This window comes from Megalops cyprinoides, chromosome 11, assembly GCF_013368585.1.
Source record: "Megalops cyprinoides isolate fMegCyp1 chromosome 11, fMegCyp1.pri, whole genome shotgun sequence".
Classification (NCBI taxonomy): domain Eukaryota; kingdom Metazoa; phylum Chordata; class Actinopteri; order Elopiformes; family Megalopidae; genus Megalops; species Megalops cyprinoides.
The window spans coordinates 8,526,630-8,547,526 of record NC_050593.1 but is presented as its reverse complement, the minus strand read 5'-3'; the positions used below and the strand labels follow the sequence as shown (position 1 = coordinate 8,547,526).

General features: G+C 48.6%; 1 protein-coding gene across 5 annotated transcripts in view; it reads right to left on the bottom strand.

Annotated features, from left to right (window-relative positions):
* Nucleotides 1-20,897, bottom strand: part of agap1 (ArfGAP with GTPase domain, ankyrin repeat and PH domain 1) — a 160,089-nt gene that overhangs the window by 109,693 nt on the left and 29,499 nt on the right. For 3 of the 5 annotated variants that reach the window (XM_036540220.1, XM_036540215.1, XM_036540217.1), the window contains exon 1: nucleotides 14,977-16,480. The exons of the other annotated variants lie outside the window; for them this stretch is intronic. In XM_036540220.1, coding sequence (XP_036396113.1) covers nucleotides 14,977-16,369 — 1,393 coding nt within the window. In that variant the 5' untranslated portion in view covers nucleotides 16,370-16,480. Of the gene's footprint in view, nucleotides 1-14,976; nucleotides 16,481-20,897 lie in introns of those variants that run through there. 5 annotated transcript variants of the gene reach the window in all.

Below are 20,897 nucleotides of genomic sequence, written 5' to 3'. Positions count from 1 at the left end.
CACACTGACCACGTCTGCTGCAGCACAAACACACACACCCAGCCCAGCCCAGCCCAGCCCAGCCCGGCCAGCAGCACCAGGCCCACAGACACACAGCCCAGCACCGGCCAGCAGCGCCAGGCCCACAGACACACAGCCCGGCACCGGCCAGCAGCACCAGGCCCACAGAAACACAGCCCAGCACCGGCCAGCCCAGCCCAGCACCGGCCAGCAGCACCAGGCCCACAGAGACACAGCCCAGCACCGGCCAGCAGCACCAGGCCCACAGAAACACAGCCCAGCTCCCTGCGTCTGCACGGGCTCCCTCATGACCCACACCGGACCCTCGGATGAGGAGCTGGGCCCGCCAGCTAGTCTGTAGGCCCCATTCCCAGGTAGGGCCCTGCTCTTGGCCTGCTTCAGTGCATACCCAGCTGCAGGAATGCAGCTCAGTCACTCCAAGCATCTGCTACGCAAGTAAACACAGTAATAAGGATAAAAATACTCATAATAATAAAAACAATCACAATGACAATAACAATAGCAGCACTGACGAGTTACGGCTCACTGTTTAAGAGAGTGTGCTCTGGCAGTCGTGAACATCTTGGTGACACAGACTTGCATGTTAGAGGATAAAGGCAATCCCCTCGGCACCAGCTGTGTGACAGCACCATGCAGGCCCCCCTCTCTGAGAGGCCAGGGGGGTGCGGGCCAGCGCAGGGTCAAAAGGCTGGGGGCAGCATCACATGTCAGGGCACCGGTCAGTGTGACCCCTCCGCCGCACACACGAGGCAACACAAGGTCCTCTCACATGGGCTGCAAGGGCACGGCCAGAGGGCAACAGGGCACTGCGTGTGACTCTCCTCAGGGAAGCTGGCGAATGGAGGGGCGGGACACTCAGCACACTCATTTTTAGCCGTCTGAAGAGGCTGCAGGTCCGAACACGCCGAGGATTAGCTTGCCCGGCTACATCTGCAAGCCAGTACACTGCACCTTCTGTGACGTGAGAGCACATGATGAGCCAATGCAGCCTAGCGCTACACTTCACAGATTAAGAAGAAGAAAAAAAAAAGACACTATGTGTTCCTAATGTTTCCAGCTTGACAAAACTTTTGACTGGATATCTTTTTCAGTCATTTAGACCCAGATGTAGGTGTGACATTAACTTCTGTAGCAAAAAAAAGATTGCAAGCAGAAGATTCCAAGATTTCAGCAAAGGATTACATGAGGAGGCATGAGAGTTCTGGGATTGCTGGCTACATGAGGGAAAAGTGAAATGATTAGCTCAGCAGGTGGGAGTTTTTAGTTTGCTTTGTGGGAATCTCAGAATGAGTACGAATATGGCAGTCTGCCTCTCATACTTTGCCTAAAGTGAATTAGACCCAGACAAGCAGAGCACAAACGGACATATAGAGGGTGTCTGTACAGGTACACACCCAGACTCCCCCGTTAGCCTCCTGTAACAAGCCAAAATCCACCTACACGGCATTCTGACAACAGCATTCCAAAAAACCCAACAGTGAAAGGAATATTAGCTTACTTTTGCAGCTACTCAGGAGAAACACTGGGACAAAAAAAACAATATTGAACTGTGAGAAGATGAACTTACGGCATCATAAAGGTTTCTGTGCACCTGAGGCGTGTACGCAGACCTGCTGTGTGTTTGTGGAAATATGCAGGGGTAATTATGGAATTATATGCAGGGGAACCGTTCCAGGCGCAGCTCTGTTCAGAACGGGAGGGTATGGGAGCGAATGAGTCAGGAGCAGACTCCTCGCTCACACTGGCCGGCATTTCTGTACGCAGAGAGTTATTAACGCGTGGAATAACCTGCCAGGATGTGTGATGCAGTCGGAGGCTCAGGGATCCGCGCTCGTTTCACTCTAGATTAGGCGCAGAGTGACGAGCCAAGACTGAGCGGTCTCCTGTCAACACCGAGCTCTCCGGCGTTCTCAGAGATGCCACGGCGGTTTCCGGTGTGTGCGCACCGGGGGGCTCTGACACAATGGCACAGGGGCGCTGGGGGGCGCGTGGCACCAGGGCCCCAATTCTGAGAGAGAGCAATACACACCAGCAGCAGACGGCACCTCCTCCAGCCAAGAGCTGCAGCTTCTGCAGAATCACACAGGGACAAGATCAAAATGTCTGTATGTGTATATGTGTGTCCATGCCAACAAGTCTGTGTGTGTGTGTGTGAACATACATGCATGTGAGCGAGAATGTGTGTGTATGTGCATGCTTCTATGTGTGTGTGTGTGTATGTGTGTATTGAGTATGCGGGTGTGCAGGCATTTGTCTTCACGTGCGTATGTGACCAAGCGGCGTGTGTGCGTGTGTGTATGTGTGTCCTCCTCATCTCCTTTAATTGTATTTCCCAGTGTGCTCTGGACATTATCTGCTCCCCTGACACCGCTGCTAAGCTCAAAGCCTTCAGCGATGCAGCCGACGAATGCGGACAGCTGCATGGGAAAAAGGCACAAGGCTGCCCAAAAATTCAGCTCATCTGCTCTGCTTTCCAAAGTCCTGCTTTCAGAAATCTCTGCGGGCGACGGCTCTCTCCAGCCCAGTGCTCCCTCTCTCCTGACCGAGGCCTGATGGGAACATAGGGAAGTAAACAGCAGAGTCCACGTTTCCACTGTGCGGACGACACAGCGTGACAGGAAACAAGCACAGGACACGTCCACCCAGCGGAGAATGTCACTGCAAATCACCAAAGCACGTTCACTCACACACTGACCCTCCTCACTCCAGGGTTACAAAGGAGGTGATCCAGCTAGCGAGCGACACCGCACTCCTGCACGCATACACAAAACACGCACACGCGCGCACACACACACACACACACACACACACACAAAGTCGCTAACAGCACAATGCAGTAGGCCAGGACAGCGTGCCGGGGTATGACCATGGCCAATCCTTTTCAGCTCCGGAGCGACTCGGCCGCCCTGCTGCCATGGCGACAGTGCGAGTCGTCTCGGGAGCCGCTTCCCCAGGCCCGTTGGACTGGCGATGGGAGCAGAGCTGCAGCTGGAGAGACACCAGCATTCCTGGGATGGTTAGGAAATCCAGCTTGAATCCAGGGATCTCGTGAGGAGGCACAGCAGAAGCCATCTGACTGGCAGACACACACACACAGATGCACACAGGCACACACACATGGGAACACACACGGACACATATGGACACACACACACAGACACACGGACACACACACGGACACATATGGACACATATGGACACACACACACACACACACACACGGGAACACACACACACGGACATACACACACACACGGACACACACACGGACATACACACACACACAGACACACACACGGGATACATATGGACACACACACACAGTCACACACACAGACACACGGGGACACACATGAACACACAGACACACACACAGGGACACACGCACACACACGGGGACAGACACACACATGCGGACACACATACATACAAACACACAGACGCGCGCACACATGCTTACACACCTCCACTCACTCCCACTTTGACTTTGTTTTTACTGCACTTATCTTTATTTAAACTAAACATCATTCTCACAGCGCTGATTCAAGACCTAAAGGGCACCCACAGTAAGGTCATTCATTCCCTCACATTTGTCATTTGTACCCAAAAAAGACTAATTCATACTCTCAGTTTAACAGATTATGGCCTCAGACTGAAACCACTAATTCAAGGGTATTCCTAATTAACACAAGGCTACGAGTTTCTCATTTGAGGTTTCACGATACTAATCTGAGGATTCAAATGACAGATTCACAGGTACATATTACTAATTCAGCGCTACTCTTTAATTCCCAGAGTGCGTTTAATTATTGAGGACAACAAACAGAGCTTCAGGTCCAGTTTGTCCTCTCAGGACCTCTGTAGCAGGCAGACTGCTGTGGAGCCTCTGTTGGCTGTGGGATAAACACATCGATTGGTGGAAATGAGCCGGTCGCTGATGACACCGGATAGCTCCGAGCGCTCCGAGCTTCGTGGACCACTTTCCCACCCCCCGCCCAGCTGAGAGCAGCAGGACAAACAGTCGGGGCTTGTCCCGCGCCTCCAGCTGTTATGGGCGCACCCAGCCCACAGCGCTACGGGAGAAGAGGTGGGACGGTGGGATTATGGCAGGCAAAATCCGCCAGTGGCACACATTTATTAATTTAATGGCAAGGTTTGTTAAAAGTGCCCCTTTTTATCCCAAAAAACACAGCAGAAAGGCCCCTTCAAGGCAAAGGCTCTGAGGAGACAGTGGGCCATGTGGGTAAACCACTTTAGCTTTGCTGCCTGGTGGGGATGTTTTAGCCTGGCCTTAGCTGCTCTTCTAAAGAGACCTATGATACAGAAGCCAAATTGAGAGGGGAGGGGAGGGAAAGTGAAGGCTGCTGGGAAAGGCAGGATGCTGCTGGAATTGGCGTTGGCAGACCAGTAGGGGGTGCTCTTCCTCCCACACAGAAAACTACCACCCCAATGCGGTGACAGGGACACTGCTGCGTGAGACGCCGCCATTCGGGTGACACATCAAAGCACAGCCCTGACTCACTGTGGTCATTACAGAGAGCACGGTGCTAGTCGAAAGAGTAAGGATGTTCACCCTGGTGTCCTGGTTCAAGTGGTCATCTAATCCCACCCCCTACATCTGATTGGCTGTACACTACGGCATTCCAAACCATCCTTGATTCCCAAGGTAACCTCTGTGAAAGAGAAACAAGTCTTCAGCTGGACTTCCTGCTTCTAATGAGGTTAAATGAAAATAAAATGAAAGAACATTCTCATAAGAGCCATCCGATATTAGTTTGCCTGTCACCAAAGCGGTGCTCAGTAATATCAGGTCATTTCATACCCCCCGCCGAGCCCCTCACCGCCGTCTCTGTGCCCTGATACAGATGCTGCACAAAGCGCTCAACACAGGACCTGTTTATGTGATGAAGGGCGGTAATCCCCAAACTGTATCCACTCTTAAAACCGGCTAGCGCTCAAAGTGCCTCTCTCCACTGCGCTGACACAAACCCGGGGTCAACCGGGGACACGGCAGGCAAGAGCACCTCTCCCGCCGCCGCACGAACGGAAACAGGGACGGCCGCGGCATACTGGAGAGCCTTTTACCGCCGCATGTGGATGTACATAGCAACGGCTAATTGGCTATGATTGCAGGCAGCAGTGAGCAGGCTCAGGCTGGTCTATCAGACAACCGGGACGAACATTAAATATCACAGTCAGCGTAAGAGCACAGAGACCAGCTTTCACAGGCAGATCGTCCGCTGCCTCAGCGGTTTGATTCCATGTCAGTCTGTGGTGGCGCGACAGCACATTGTCAGCCTGCTACAGATATCCCTGGCTCTGATTCTTAATAAACACATTTTATTATTTCTGAAGCATTTCCACAGTGTGATAAATGTACATTCATCATTTTCGAAACCCTTAAGTCTAAGCTACCTGCTGGACATTAACCCTGAATACAACATACAGCACTTCCTGAATGTGCTCCACCAATGACATCACAGAAGCAAAGCATTCAGGAATTTTCCAGAACAATGTCATCACTTGAAGTTAACAAAGAAATCTGTATGATTCTCTTTTTTAAATGACATTTCAAGATGGCAAAGGACTGTCAAGCTTCCTTAGTTCTCTCAAAGCAGCAGTGTTCCTTCGATTGATAAGCCACTACACACCACATGCCCCAGTAACGGACAGGACAGAGTCCTTAAGTCCTGTCAAAGAACACTATCCTAACACACACACTAACCACACTGCCCTATTTGGAGACCCACCTCACCCTGCGGTCTCACCGCCACCTCTCCCTCTCTCATGCACACGCAACCCTTTTAAATGTGTCGCTGTGTGAAGGCATGCAGCGCACATGGGAACAGCCCCGCGCTCCTGCTAAGCATCTGGCAATCCCATGAGCACTCTCTCCTCGCCTAATCCTGCTGTTACATACACACGGTGACCTTAATACCAGCCTTTTAATCAACGGAGCATGAACACACACACGCGCGCACAGGCATTCACACGCACACGCGCGCACAGACATGCGCATGCCAAAATGCACACGCACGCATGCACGCACGCATGCACGCACACACACACATACACACACACACACGCAGAGCCACCAACAGACCACAGGCCTTCTGAACAATGACATTAGCGCTGATCCTCTCCAGGTTGGGAACACCCAGTATAAACACAGGAGTCATGAGCTGGAATCTGCCCGAGCCCTGAGGCACAGGTGGCCCTCCCTCTCCGGCCCTCTGGCACAGGGCCGGGCGCAGGACGGGGAAGAGGACTGACGAGAGGAAGACGGCTGCATGCTGCCGGCTGCCCCCGAGCCACCACACAACACCCTCGTGACACTGCGGAAACATTTCTAAAACATTTGGTGGGAATCTACTCTCTGGGACTGTGTGACACAGCTAAGCCGGGTGCAGGAGGGAGGGAAATGCATGGTAACCCATCCCTGCTGGTGGCCTCTCCCGGCTGCTAAAGATGTCCTTCCTGACTTCCTGCAAGCTGGCAATGTCCTACTTCAACAGCACATTCCACCTGGTCTGCTGAATCTGTGCCATGTAAGCTGAGGGGACCTGCGTCCTCTAAAAGAGTCTTACAGTAAGGAATGGAGAGATGAACACTTCCAACATGTAAATCTGACCTGGTGCTGCTGTTAACCACTTAATAGAACAAAGATGTTTCGGTTGAACAACATGCTGCCTCAGCAAAGAGGACAACCACGACTATAAGAAAACCTTTCACTGCAGCTATTTATCACGTCCGTGGCAAAGCTCTGTGATTCATGAACCACACAGCAGAGCAACCATGTGTTGTCAATCACAGACCAATCAAAACACTTTGCCCTCCTCAGCAAAACATGACCGGTGCTGTGTAATCACACTGTAGAATAATGGCTCAGCAGCTCTAGTTTTCACTCTGTTATGACATCATAAGGAAACGAGCAAAGGAAGACGGGAGAATCTGTCCGTCAATGTCCAGCCCCGCCCCTTTCCTGCACAAGCCTACAGAGCAGCGACTGCTGCCATACTATAGTATTTTTCTGCTCTTCCCAGGCTCTTTCCCAGTGCCTGCAGAAGTCCTGAGGGGCCCTCCAATCCCACGCGGCCCCTTTCCTCGACAGAAAAGTTAGCTTTCGCTCTCCTCGACGAGCAAGGCTGTCTCGGACAGAAAGTATGAGTCTGCAACATTGTGTGTGTATGTGTAAAGCTGTGTTTGTGAGTGAGTGCTAGTGGATAGGTGTGTGTGTGGGTGTGTGCGACAGTGTACGAGTGAGCATTCAAGTGCGCTAGTGCGTGCGTGTGCCAACTCAAGGGCAAAAGCAAGCAGCCAGACTTCGCTTCAGCCTGGCGCTGATCTGAGTGTAGGTGTACAGGGCTCACTCCATCTGTCTGCAGATCTCCAGAGAAACGCAGGGGGTAGCCTCTGTCTGTACATTACTGTCAGCCTCCACATTCATGCATGCAGCTGCAATTAGTTCTGCATGGCTGTGGAAGTAGGCCACGGTCCCCGCTGCCTGCCGCTTAGCCCACGTCATTAAACAGGCAAGAGTTAAAGGGGGGGGGTGGTAGGTAGTGCGTACAGTAATGTGCAGGGACAGTCCCCAAGCCCTGGGGCTCTCTCTAGGAATAACACCAGGGCTGGCCTCCATGCCAAACTGCACTGAGATTCAATGAAATGTGTGCCCAGTGCCAAGTTTAGCATTAACGACCATGGAAGTGGCGACAGAGCCAGAGGTATCAATCCTGAAGCAGTGTCACCTGCAGCGTTCTTTCCCCGTTTCCCCTCAATCGCACCAGTCCGCTGCAGCGTACCCCGCTGCTCGCAAAGGCAAGGCGATCGGGCCGGAGGTCGCGGTCAGCGATGCGTTAAAACGCGGCCATGCCCGTGAAATCTTTGCAATTCCAAACACAGGCGGAAAATGTGAGCGGGACAAACCGAGAAAAGCGATGGTTTCATTACAAACTGGCAGCGGAGACAGGAAAACAGAATCTGCCCGCTTGCTTCAGGCCTCTCTTATCTGAGCCCTTCCCAGTCCTCCTTCTTTCCTTCCAGCTGGTCTTCACTCATTTGGATTTGGCTCTTTTTGGTACGCTTTCCTTACTGAACCCTCGCTGGTCATGCTACCAGCACGAGCAGCACGATGCTCACTGCAAGGCGAACTTGTGTCAATAACATTCCAAGTACATGCATTTCCATCACTCGTTACTAAAGGACTGCATCCAGCCTGCGATGCTACCTTATCACAGCCTTTGCCATTACGCGTCATTTTCATTCACACATGGGAGATTTCATACAGGTTTATGATTCAGAGAAATGCTAACCAATCAATCCTCTGTGGTAGCATTTGCTACTGGGAAAAGCATATACTTTGTAATGAAACTCTTGATACCCACTATGCAAAAACAATACTAACATGAATAACCAAAAAACACGTTAAAGCATAAGCAAGAGGGGGAATCCAAATACTCCATAACTGTGGCATCCAGCCATGTCACCTATGAAGAAACACCTTCCCTGCACAACTGCTTTGAATTTGGAAGTTAGAGGCAGGAGTTTCCAACAGTGTGATCTACACAGCTCAGACGTCTGTCCCTTGACACTGCCATTCCTCTAGTTCTCTATCTGCAGGTCTCTGTTCTCACGTGTCACTAGCTTCCTCTTCGCCAGATACAGGACAATGCGCTTCGTCACACTGCTGTTCCCTGTAGGGACTCCCCACTGCTGCTGAAATTCACTCCAAAGTCATTTTTATTGCTTATTGCTTTATTGCATTTTTTACCAGCCTGCATCTCTGCCTTAATTACACACTCTCTATTCTCCGATTATATACTATTCCTTATATACTCTCCCTATAGCAGCAGATAGTCCCATGCTGCTGTATTAAATCTTTGATCTGCTCCATCTTCTGTGAAAAACCTAATTCTTACTCTTCTCTAGCTCCCCAGAGGTGGAATGGACTGCTTGCCAGTGTAAGGACTGTGTGGTCTCTTAGCAACTATCACCATCTCAGATAGGCACAAGCCTTTTAACATAATCGCTATAGTTCTAGGGCACTTCACCTCACCTATTCATGCATAATGTAACAAATTTACTTGCATAAATCTGCTTATACACTCACTTACAGTATGTCATGTACCTCTCTGAGTGTTCTTCTGCTATATACTGGTAACTGGTTTGCGTGTTTACTTCATTTTCAGTGCTAAAAGGGTATTGCATGAAAAGGTGTATTAAAAATGGCAAGTAAACAATCCCAGCCACAGCACTGAAGTTGACCACCACAGTCATACAAACGGAGGCAAAGAACAGTGAGGTGGACTTGATGTGAATGGCGGCGTTTCGGACTGGAACTATAGGCGTCTGTCAGGGGGAAAAGAATGACACCAAAGCAGAATTCAAGGAATTGGCACAATTCCATTAAACAGAATGGAGTCCTCATTAAAGATTTAGCGCTGCATTAGCATGAATACTGTATTCGCTGAATTGCCTTGAAAGACAACCACTTCCCCGCAGATCGACCACACAAGGAGCCGCATGTCTAAACCCACGACCATAACCGCTCCCCCAGCTTCCTCCCATGTACAGATCTGTACAGCATTATGCCAATAAAGACTCTGTTGTGGAAGAGTCTTTATTGGCACACACACACACACACACGCACACACACACACACACACCACCCTGCCTATTGTAAGTCACCTCTTTAACACTACGTGAGATCCTACTCTTAGGGGGTGTGTATATTTTAAAAAATATATATTGTTTACAGTCAAACACTTTATTTACTATTTAAAACTTTTTTTTAACATTGAGCAGTTTATTTATGCAGTTCTGGAGTGTAAAGGACACCAATAGGTGCAAATAGTCACTCAGACACTGAATTGGCATCTTGTTCCAATCGGACATGATAAAAATCTTGAGAAGCTTGTATAAGAATGTGACAGATGTCAGTTGTAAAACACTAACAGTAGTTTTGCCCTGGGCCTTATTTCAGACCTGTGATTGTGGGGACTCGGGAGTATCATCATCAATAGTGTATGCCACAGACCCTGGACTGTCACTGGGACTGTACATAGAACACTTCCATGAAAAAAACATGGGATCCGGTCAACCCCAGGAAACGCTGCATTCACTATCCCACTGCACCCTGAACATAACGCCCGCCGAATCATCCAGGCTGTCTGACCCCAGGAGAAAGCCCACCCATCTGCAACCTCAGCCTGTCAATCAACTCACAGCGCACTCACAGCACACCCTTACAGAGCCTGTCACTCTTCATGTCGACTGATTTGAACGCAGCATAATCTGCTGAGGTAGTTATCCTAAGGCTTTGTGCTGTTGTGTCAATCTAAGTTGAGAAATACAAGCTCTGTAGTAGCTGAGCATACGTGAGAATTTGGAATATTTGAGATTGTTGGAGTGGCTTTGCAAACCATTTACAGTTTAACATCCAACTGATAATAAAAAGAAGAGTCTTATTTATACAGAATGATAGACCTTCAACATAATTGAAAAAATACCAATAAAATGGGGTTATAAAAGCAATAGCCTATAGTCTACAGGTATCTAATTAAAAGTTGGATGATACAAACAAGCACAATTACAATTAAATTGTCATTGTCTGATAATCCACAAAATTTTCTTCGGCATTCACATTTATGTTGGTCCACGTTTCCAGTAACGGATATTTACCATACTCATTTCTGTAATGGGCATCGCAAAAAAAAAAAAAAAAAAAACTACTTTGCTAATTTAAATCTTTCCATGTTCTTCCATGTTCTGTCACCTTTAATGACAGATTTCTATTTTCCATGTGAATCTGTTCACTTGTATAAAGCCTGGGTGCTACTTTAAAGTTATTCCGCTCCTGCAAAATGCACCTCCGCTGCAGAGGTCCTCCGGGGCATGAGTACAACACCCTTGAGAAAGCGGCTGGAATCAAACTGTGTATAAAGAAATGTGTGCCAGCGTGCGACTCTTCAATCCCTAGCAGAGTCCAGCATCACTGAGCATGGCAGACTATAAAGCACTTCACTCTAATTACCCACACTAATATTTATTTTCCATTAAAGCTTCAGTTTTCCGCAAACAATGGGAAACTGTCTGTTGGCGGGACCCAGAGGCCCGCAGCTGGGCGTTGGCTTCGATCCTGATTTTCATCCAGCTAATTAACTCATTCATTGTGGTTAAAAAAAATCTAATCTTAACGTGACCTCGACAGCTATACTGTGCATCTCCAAATGCCAGCTCTATCAACCACATGGTACAAAATACAAATTTCCGACTAAACAGCAGTACTTAGGGTATGAAAGGACTTACACAGCAATGCGTCTAAAAATACAGCGGTTGCAAAAAGCTTCCACGCTTTGGGCGGCTGGCTGTCTTACCAGTGGCAAGCTCACAATCGTCATGATTGCATACAGGAAAATGTTTTTCTTCCCAGCGTGAGCCAGGAAAGACAGCCAGATATAGCCAACTAAACATATCATCAGGGGATCTATGGAAAAAAAGCCATCAGCAGGCTGCCGGTGGCTTCGCGGGGCTCAACGGCCTGTCCTCAGCAAACTGTTAACGTGCTGCCCTTGGCTGCTTCAGCGAGCTCGTTCACAAGCATTCACGTTCTGAGAGAAACTGGGTCAGAAATGGTTCTGCTTCAAACCACACTGCCCGGAGCTGGTCTGAGTGTGCATGCCGCTTAACCAAAAAAAAAAAACAAAGGTTACTCAGTTCATTCATCACAGCGCCAATGACACGAGATAAGATCTATGAATAAAGATTGCTTTTTCTTTCTATTGCTTTTATTATGCTTGTTCATTCATTTGCCAGACGATCTTAAACAGACCTAATTCCGAGGCCATCACGTAGCTAATGTATGAACTATCTTAAGAGCTGCATAACATGCATAACAACAGTGCCCGGGTAATGGAGGCATACACAGATATGCATACGTATGGTTAAAATTATGAGGAAATATTTCCCTAATCTCATATCAGAGAAAAAACCTAACTAAGAACCATATGCAAACTCCATCGAGCCAAATGAACTTACATCACACTAGCATACATAAAGAGCCTAAAACTGATTAATGACTCTATTTCACTCTAAGACTTCTCTCTGGGTAAGGGATGTTCAAGTGTCAGGAGCTGGGTGCAGGGCTGGTGGGTGAATGCTACCTCCACACCCCCCCCTACGCACACCATGTAAGGTCGGCTTAAGCCATCCAGACCAGCCTGATTCGCAGTTGGTGTCAGTTCCATTTTTTCTAATCCAGTCTAAATTCCAACCCCGCCTGGGCTCGTTCTGCTCCGTGACAATCCCACCCAAAAGCTTTCGGTTCCAGTCCTGGTCAATCGTGAAGAGCAGCTGCGAGCTGCACTTCCTGACCAAATGTGGAAAGTCCAGAGAGGCAAGGGCATCACACTTCCCCAAAATAAAGGAAGTCTGCCCTCAATTTGGGAACTTCTCAGAGACAGACAGACCGCCATTCTTCTGTGGAGAGAAGAGGGAGAGTGTGGCACGGGCAGTGAGGTACAGCACAGCACCAAGAACTCTGAGGGACAGCGGGTACACAAAGCAGAAAGATTTATTTCACGCCCCATGGTTATTTTACGTTTTTTCTTTTCCGGTTCTGTCGGTCTGTGCTGGTCGTGAGGGTGAGCAGACTTGGCAGAAATGCCCACCACCTTAGCTACGGAATTAATCTCATTTGTGGCTTTTGAACTTCACTCTTAATTCCCCAAGGACCCTGTTTGTAAACATGCCACATCAACATAGCAACTCTCCCCTCCGTGCTCCTGTGAGCTCAACAGTGCCCCCCCTTACGATTGCTGGTTGAGGAGGTGGTGTGTTTGTGTGGATGGCTTCGAAACTGCAAGTCCAGTCATCATTTAAAAGCACAAGTTACACTTAAGAACTTACACTTAAGAACATGAAACACAGTAGTCACAGCACTGGCACAGACTGCACAGTAGACTATGTCAGTAGTCAATGAAATAGAGTTCTTCAGTGTTTGAACTGGAGAGGAGTAGTGCAACAGTGGACAGTATCTAAACAGACTTTAAGATACAAGTGTGAATAGTTAATAGTATCAGATATCGGAATTGTGTAAGGTACATTCAGTGAATTAGGTTTATTATCTATAGAGACAATGACATATGCAAGGGTTATGGATCTGTGTTTTCATGTCAACTAAAAGCATCAATAAAGAGACTTATTTATCTAACATGAGAGTCTATATGTGCACTTAACACACTCAAAACAACAGGCTGTGGCAAACTTAAAATGCAACCTAAAAGCCACAAACCCCACTCCGGGACATCATTATTCTTCCACCAAGTTAAAACAGAAGACCCTGACTCACAGCCCAGTACACATACCCATATTTAAGGTGGACTTTGACACTATCATAATGGCTGGCTCCTATTCTCAGGTAGCCACTCAGGTAGTACTCCATGGAAATGCAAGAGACCTGTAAGAGATGTACTAAGCTGATCAAAGTGGGAACGCAACTTTCATCTCTATTACATGTTCCTTTCGGCTGATACGCTTTTGTACATTCATGTGAGAAACGCCTCAGATCTTATGTACTACATGCCGAGAATACACAACATTGCCCTGCTCATGAATTATGCATTTATCCAATTAAGCACGATCAATACTGAGGTTCTGCCATTTTCCTCATCAATTAAGTGAAATTTATCAAACAAATATGCGTTCAACTGAATCAGAGTAGAGAAGATCCACATACCGTAAAAATCAATACTGACTATGTAAGCGTAATATTTTTCCTAATTCCAACTGATACTCAATTCAGCTCAATTTTGACAACTGTGCTGAAATTCACTGAAAATGTTCAGCTCCATTCAGAACTGACCCTAACTGTAAAGTGGGCGCTGTTTCACACGGGCCCAGCCACTCTGTGCTATTTGGAAAAAGATTAGAGTTAAGGCTGGGCAACCAATCGGGGGAGCCAACTCTATTAGCGTATCACAGAACTAACCCTGTCCTTTCAGTGTAACGGCGGTGTGCATCAGAGACACAGGGAGCAAATCTGTAATGATGCTGAGAGGATGAAAAAAAGAAAGAATGGGTCTGAATGTCTCACAGACCCCAGCCCCCCTACCCTGTTTAGTGTTTCCCAACATCCAATTACCAATGCTAAATTCCACAAATTTCTGTAAACCTTTCAACCTTTAACAGGAACTGGCCCACTTTTATTTGCTTTTTTTCCCCCTTTCTTTCTAACAAGTTTATCGATTCAGGAATGCATGCACTATACTATTCAAGCAGACTATATAACTGCTAATGTTTGTAACCAAACACGCTGAGCTCCATATCTGGCCAAAGTCAACTGTCTTCCACCATGCTGGCTTTTTCTCGCCCTGATTGAAACCATTCCTTTGCATACAGGGTTTTTTTCTTTTTGTAAGCAATTCTGTTTGAACGTTTCCAAGAAGACAAATGTTTTTCACAACAGCCATGTTTAACCGTTTAAACAGCGCTCATGTAACATCCCTGCTTCCAATCACGGGGCGGGAGACAAGAGTCTGAGAGGGGGATCGCTGTGTGTTCGCCCACGCGGGCCACCGGGAGAAACGAGGAGAGGAGTTAAAGGCTGTCATCGTTTTTCACCGTGCCATCTGCCCAGCAGACATGTTCAAGCAGAAAACTCTGGCATTTCTTTCCTAAGTGAGGGACCGCTGGCGCAGATTCTGTGAAGAAGCCCTGGAGCAGCACCAGGCTAATGAAATGCAAACACGAGCAGCTAAACAGCACCTTCCTGTCCAAAGCAAACAGGCACCTTCTTCCAAATTCCCCATCCAACCACCCCCCCACACACCCCCCCCCCGCCCCCCACCGACCCTACCGACCCCACCGACCCCAAACCAAACTATGAGGCAACCAAAATTTGACTTTTTCTGCTCCATTCTTTAGAAAAGAGAGAGAAAATTTGGGGTGTGCATTTACCCTCGAGCGGAGCCCTGTTCACGCTCTCCGTGCTGGACTGGGAGCACCCCAGGGCGCCCCGCTTCTGGGAGCCGAGGAAGCCCCGCTTGGAGCTCTGGCGGAGCGAGGCGTTGGCGACGGGTGTGGAGGCGGCGTCCTTCTTGGAGAAGATCCCACTGAAGAAGCGCAGCAGGCGGCCCTCCCCCGCCCCGCCCCGGCCGCCGCCCCTCAGCAGCCGCTCCCGCTCCTCCGGGCTCTTCTCCGAAATCCGGTGCAGGTCGCTGTTGTCCAGGGTGCGGTTGCGGCCCTTGGCCCGGTCGGCGCGGCTCAGCTCCCGCAGCGGGTCGGCCTGGTCGAGCACCTCGCCCATGTCCAGCGTGTTGCGCTTGCCCTCGAGCGCTGGCTCCCCAAAGGCCGGGTTCTGCAGCACGACGGCAGCCGCCGGCGCCTTGGCCTCGCTGCCCTGGCCGATGCAGCTGGAGCTGCTGTGGTGCTTCTCTTTGGACAGCGCCCTGAGACGGAGCAGCTCGCCCCCGCTCCAGTGCCGGAAGCTGAAGCTCCGCCGCAGGAGGCTGGGGTGCCTTTTCAGCGGCGGGGTCTGGGGGAGGGCCTTACCTGCCTTGCTGCTCCCTTTCGGGGTGAGCGACGGGGAGCTCACGGCGGGGGGAGAGGGGAGGCTGTCGCTTGGCGCCTCGCTGCCACCTCGCGAGCTCCTTCCCTCCCTCTCCGCGTGAGTCTCACCTGTACACACAGAATTGTGGTCCTTAGTGCTTCCGGAAATCTCGTGGTCCCTGTTCCCTTTAGTGCACACGCTTCCTCCCCTGACAGCAGCGGTTTTCTGTGTTTCCCGCATTTCACCGCTGCAAATATCCCTTTTGAGCCTCTCAATGTCTCTGTTTTCCTGTCTACAGGGCAACCCCTGTGCGTTCCTTTTATTCTGTGGGGTAATGTTCACAGACGCCACCATGTTTACACACAGCCCCGAGCTGCCATCCTCTTCCCCCTCCCGCTGTCCCGTCGAGTTACCTGTGCAGGTGTCCTTTAATTCGAACGAGAGGTCTTTGTGGAAGTGGTGCGTCTTTCTGGAGATTTTAAGCCGACCCAGTTCCAGCTGCCCCGTGCTAAACGTCCTGAAATTCCTCATGGAGTTCCGCGCGGAGTACTCATCCGTCTCGTCCTCCACCTCCTTCAGCTCCTCCAGCAGGCAGCTCCTCTGAATCTCCGGGGTGGCCTCGTGCCGGAAAGCGCCCACTTTGGGGTTCTCCAGGCGCCGGTGCACAGCGTTGTTGCTGCCCCCACCTAATTCCTGCAAGCTCTCCTTTTTCACCAGGGTGAGAGAGATTCGGTAAACGGTTTTCCTTTGTGGCGTTCCCCTCTCCATGCTTTCAGCGTAACCACCATCCAGAGGGTACATTCTTCAGTGGCAAAGATAAAAAGAAACAAAGAAATAAAAAACGCGTCCCCCTGGCTGAACGTATGGTTACTAAAACCAAAACAGTACACTGGGAATTCACCCAGTCATTGTTATTGCTATGATTCTAATATGCACGAATGTTTACCATATTGAAAAAGGTTATTCGCTCTTTCAGATGCGCAGAAGGATCACAAGGTTCCGTGTTTCGAGGAAAAATTCGATGCGGTGTTGTGCAAATCCAGGTGAAAAGGCTGCAGCCCCGTAACGGATAGAACAATCCAAATGTGTCCGTGTAGGTGAAATATTGCTATTCTCTTTCACATTCCAGTCATTCGTGCTCTAAACGAACAACAGCGACGAACGCAAACGCAATGCGTGGTGCCAAAACATCAAACACAAGATCCGTGTTATTGTGACTACGGCAAGAACACAAGATGCATGATCCACTCTTGAGACAGTCCGAGTCCTGCTGCTCGCGGCTCTTACCGCGGTGATGTCCGGATCATTGTAAGAGAAATATTATTGCAACACTGTATCCTCCGCGGGGCGAGCGCGTTTGCCCCCATTGTGCTCCTGCATCCGCGGTGGCGAAGCCTGCTCGCTAGCCAGTCACGACGAAGTGCTATTGTTTTCGCTACATATTCTGCTATGATTATTCCGATGGAATATGCGGCCCCGATCGTGCTCACGCGTCCTCTCTCACGGTGATCCCAACAACGCGAGAAGCTCGTCCGCTACCCTCTCCTTCCTCGGTTCTCTCTCAGCCTAAGCGGCATTGTGCCAGCAGGCACATTGGACTGGCCACAAAACACGGAACAGATTTCCTGACGTGGACCAGGAACGGCATTAGTATTCCTTAATGCTCGGCATTGATGGTGTTTTTTTTTTTTTGTTCGGACAACGTGTTCTTTGCTGTGACTGTAGGTTAACACCGCGCAATTAATCCGGGCAAAATTAACTAACCTGATCTCAAAGACTGAAAAAAGAAACCGCCCACAATTAATCTATAATTAATTGTAATTATAAAATACTATTAATACGAATTTAATCAAACATTGGCCTTTTATCACTGAATTCAAATCTATTTACTGGAAAACAATGCGTGTTTTCATTAATGTAAATGTACACTGATCTGCTGCTTTGGCATATTTTATAATTAATCGTCCAACACAAGCACTCAGGAGAAGCAGAGTAGAAAATATGAGAATTTAATTAACCCCAGGGTGCCGGCAGACGTTCCCCATGCAAAGAATGACGTGTAGAAAATGTTTTAAGGCATCTGCGTACTCCGGTCCGGGATATGCAAGAATCCCGAAGAAAAGTGGGGGTGGAGTTAATTCATTTCTTTCCGTCTGACAGAGCTGTCCGGCTTTAGGACAGAATTTAGGCCCACTGCCCCACAGGACACAGCACCCAAGCACCCACTGTCGTACTATAGTTATATATAAACACGAAAAGCTGTGTTTAAAACGCGGAGCAAAAACTCACAAAACCTGGTAGCGCTGTGACGGTGGAGGTTAACGTCGCCTCAGACGGTAGCTTTGTGGTTGATGCATTTGCGCCGCAACACCATCCTTGCCATTTGTCTCAAGGTACAACAAAGCCCACCTGTGCATTCCCTGTAAGGCACCTGGAAACGTGTTTATCCTCCCATATCCAGGCCACTTCACTCCAACCGCCATGAGGTACTAACACATTCATATTTACAACACATCACAAATGCGGTGTTTATTCAAATCCAAAAAGCGACAAAATATGATTTTAAAAGAAAAGTGAAATACACGTGTATCTTAAAAAAAAAAAACGTTCTGTGGTTTCGTAAGTAGCCTATTATTTCAAATGCACTTTTGGGCCGTTTCTATTTGCGTAGCCTATACCGCAGCTCAGGAATTCAAACCTGGTGCTATACGCCAAATACAAATACAAGGTGTGACACATTTGCATTGTTACACTGTTCCTCTTCACGAATGCTCACTTCTGATCCACGTAGATAAGCATAACCAAATTATGCTAAAGTGAAAGGCGATGTCCAAGTGTATAAGACATCTCCGGGCTCGCATAAGCTATGTCAAATATTCTTAATATGTCCAAACCGAAATGAATATTAGGCTAAAAACTAAATAATTGTTGTCCTAAATACTTATACTCGTGTAATAATGACAAACCGTGCCTCGAGGCATGGGGAAAACCGGCCATTGTGTTTACAACTGTCTCCTCGTCTGAATCAGCCTCCACTCAATTTGAAATTGCAGTAAGGCATACCGAGGTCGGAGTTTAATTCCTGCCAACATTAGAAACAGTAATAGTAAGTGCATTTTGAAATTAAAAAGCAAAATTGCCACTCTGCCACAAGCTGGTTTGCAAATGGACCATCACCAGTAACGTTCGAGACCTGAGCTGACACGGAAAAAACGTAATCAAAAGCTGAAGTAAACATGAGCATGACCGAAATGTGCCGGTCTAATCGCAGCTCTATGGCAGGGGAGACGGCTGCACTGCGTGACAAACCACGCATCGCTCCGTTGTTCCTCTTTCATACCAGCGACACTGTCCACGGTCGCATATACCAACACCAAAGCTTCACCACATGGCCAATCACGCACACATATTCTTTTCACACCAGCCGCAGCTGATTTCACAAATGCAATCTGCTGTGTACCACTTGGAGATTATCTCTGAGCCTGCCCAGCGCTAAGCCCTTTTGAAGACTTACTGGGCTTGGCAATACTGGTCTACGAAGGGCAGAATTGGTTCTGACTTCCAGTTTCCCTCAGGGCATAATTGTTTGATTGAAATCCTATTACAGGTATGAGATTATACTCTGAAGCGCTGCTTATTTAGCAACAAGATAAGCAGACTTGACCTACACTTTGCATGTTAACGGTTGAAACAGAGGCCAGGAAAATCTAGAACAGGAAACGTGCTGCTGCTCTGGTGACGGTGGTCACAGAGCTGAAGGTTTGGGACCCACCAAAGACACATCACGGCTACTAACACTGCCTTACACACGTTTTGAATGCAGCATTTCGGATTGGGTCCTCGGCCTCTGTCCTTCACCCCTGACCTCCCACTCCACACTCCTGTGTCGTTTGTCCCCGGGGACGGTGGAGGTTTTGCGAGAGATTACCTCCCTTCTTATCTCAACCTCCAATTCCACCGCCTCCCTTGCGTCTCCCAGCTCTCCGCGCCAACTTTGTGAATCGATATGAAGATTAAGACAGATTAGAGGAAGCTGATTAGGCTCATTCAGGGCTCCGTCCCATTCCCTGCTCCTGCCCTCGCCCCCGCCACACTCCCTCCTCCCCACGCCTCTCCCTCTCTCTTTACACCTCTCACCCCTTCTCTCTCTTCACCTCCACAACCCCCTCCTCCAACATTATATGATTATTTGACCACAAGATCAATAATTGGTTACTTTGAACAGCATCTGAATTCTTCTTGTTTTCAATGAATAGTTTTTAAAACCTAGAGTTGTATTCATTATTGACAACACTTTTGTGGGAGATCTTAGGATCCTTGCAGAAAATCAGATATTTCATTAGCACATGAGTACAATACATTATTAATTTTCCAGCCAAGGAGTGTGACTGTATGCACATCTTTGAAGTGAGTCATTATTCACATAGAAAGAAGAGGAGATTCACGCTGTGTGCGAGCGATGAACCAAAAAAAAAAAAAGGCGAAACATTATTCCACTATTTGAAATATTCCACCTCAGGAGTTTCAGAATATTTTAACAGGAGCTATGTGAAAGCTGTACCACAAGCTCTCCTGCGCCTCCTCACCACCCTCCCTCCCCCTCCCACCTCCTGCTCGCTCCACACCTCCTGCCAGCCTCCTCCCTCTCCTCGCGTTCTGGAGGACCCCATCCCTGCTCACCCGTCAAGCTTTAATGCATTCATAAAACGTACTTATGAGCGCCCACTTCCACGACGCCGGCAGCTAAAACTCAGTCACGTGTTTTGCAGCCGCCCGGTGAGCAGAATGCATAATGTCCTTATGTGGGCTAGGTTATGTAAATGACTGGTGCGTCTTTCCACTCTGCCAAACACGGGTAGGCCTCTGTCCTCCCTTTCTGTTTCAATTCTGCATGGCGGTAACGATCCACATACAACAGCAGCCCATCTGCATGTAATGATAAAAATGATACTACTTTTTACGCATCTGCTGGTTCCGTTTAAACACACAGAGGGCATATTTAAGACAAGCAGTGTGCCTTGCCATGGCTTTTTGGCAGTGTTTTTTATCCGGGCTCATACTGGCCAGCAACAAACTGTAAACTTTAATACCACAAAACAAAACCCAAATCTGGTTTATTCTGCTCTCGTTTGCAGACTTCTTCCCACTTTTATGACACAAGTGTTGCGAGGCGTATTTAGTACAAATAACTGGCAAGTATTGGCTGTTATGATTGAGCAGTAAAATGTACTGCCCTGCGTTTCTCACTGAGAGAAGCGAGCGACGGGGTTCCTCTGTGCAATGCTGCGATTTGGGCTCGAGACGGGGACGCAAACGTAGCACTCCCTGT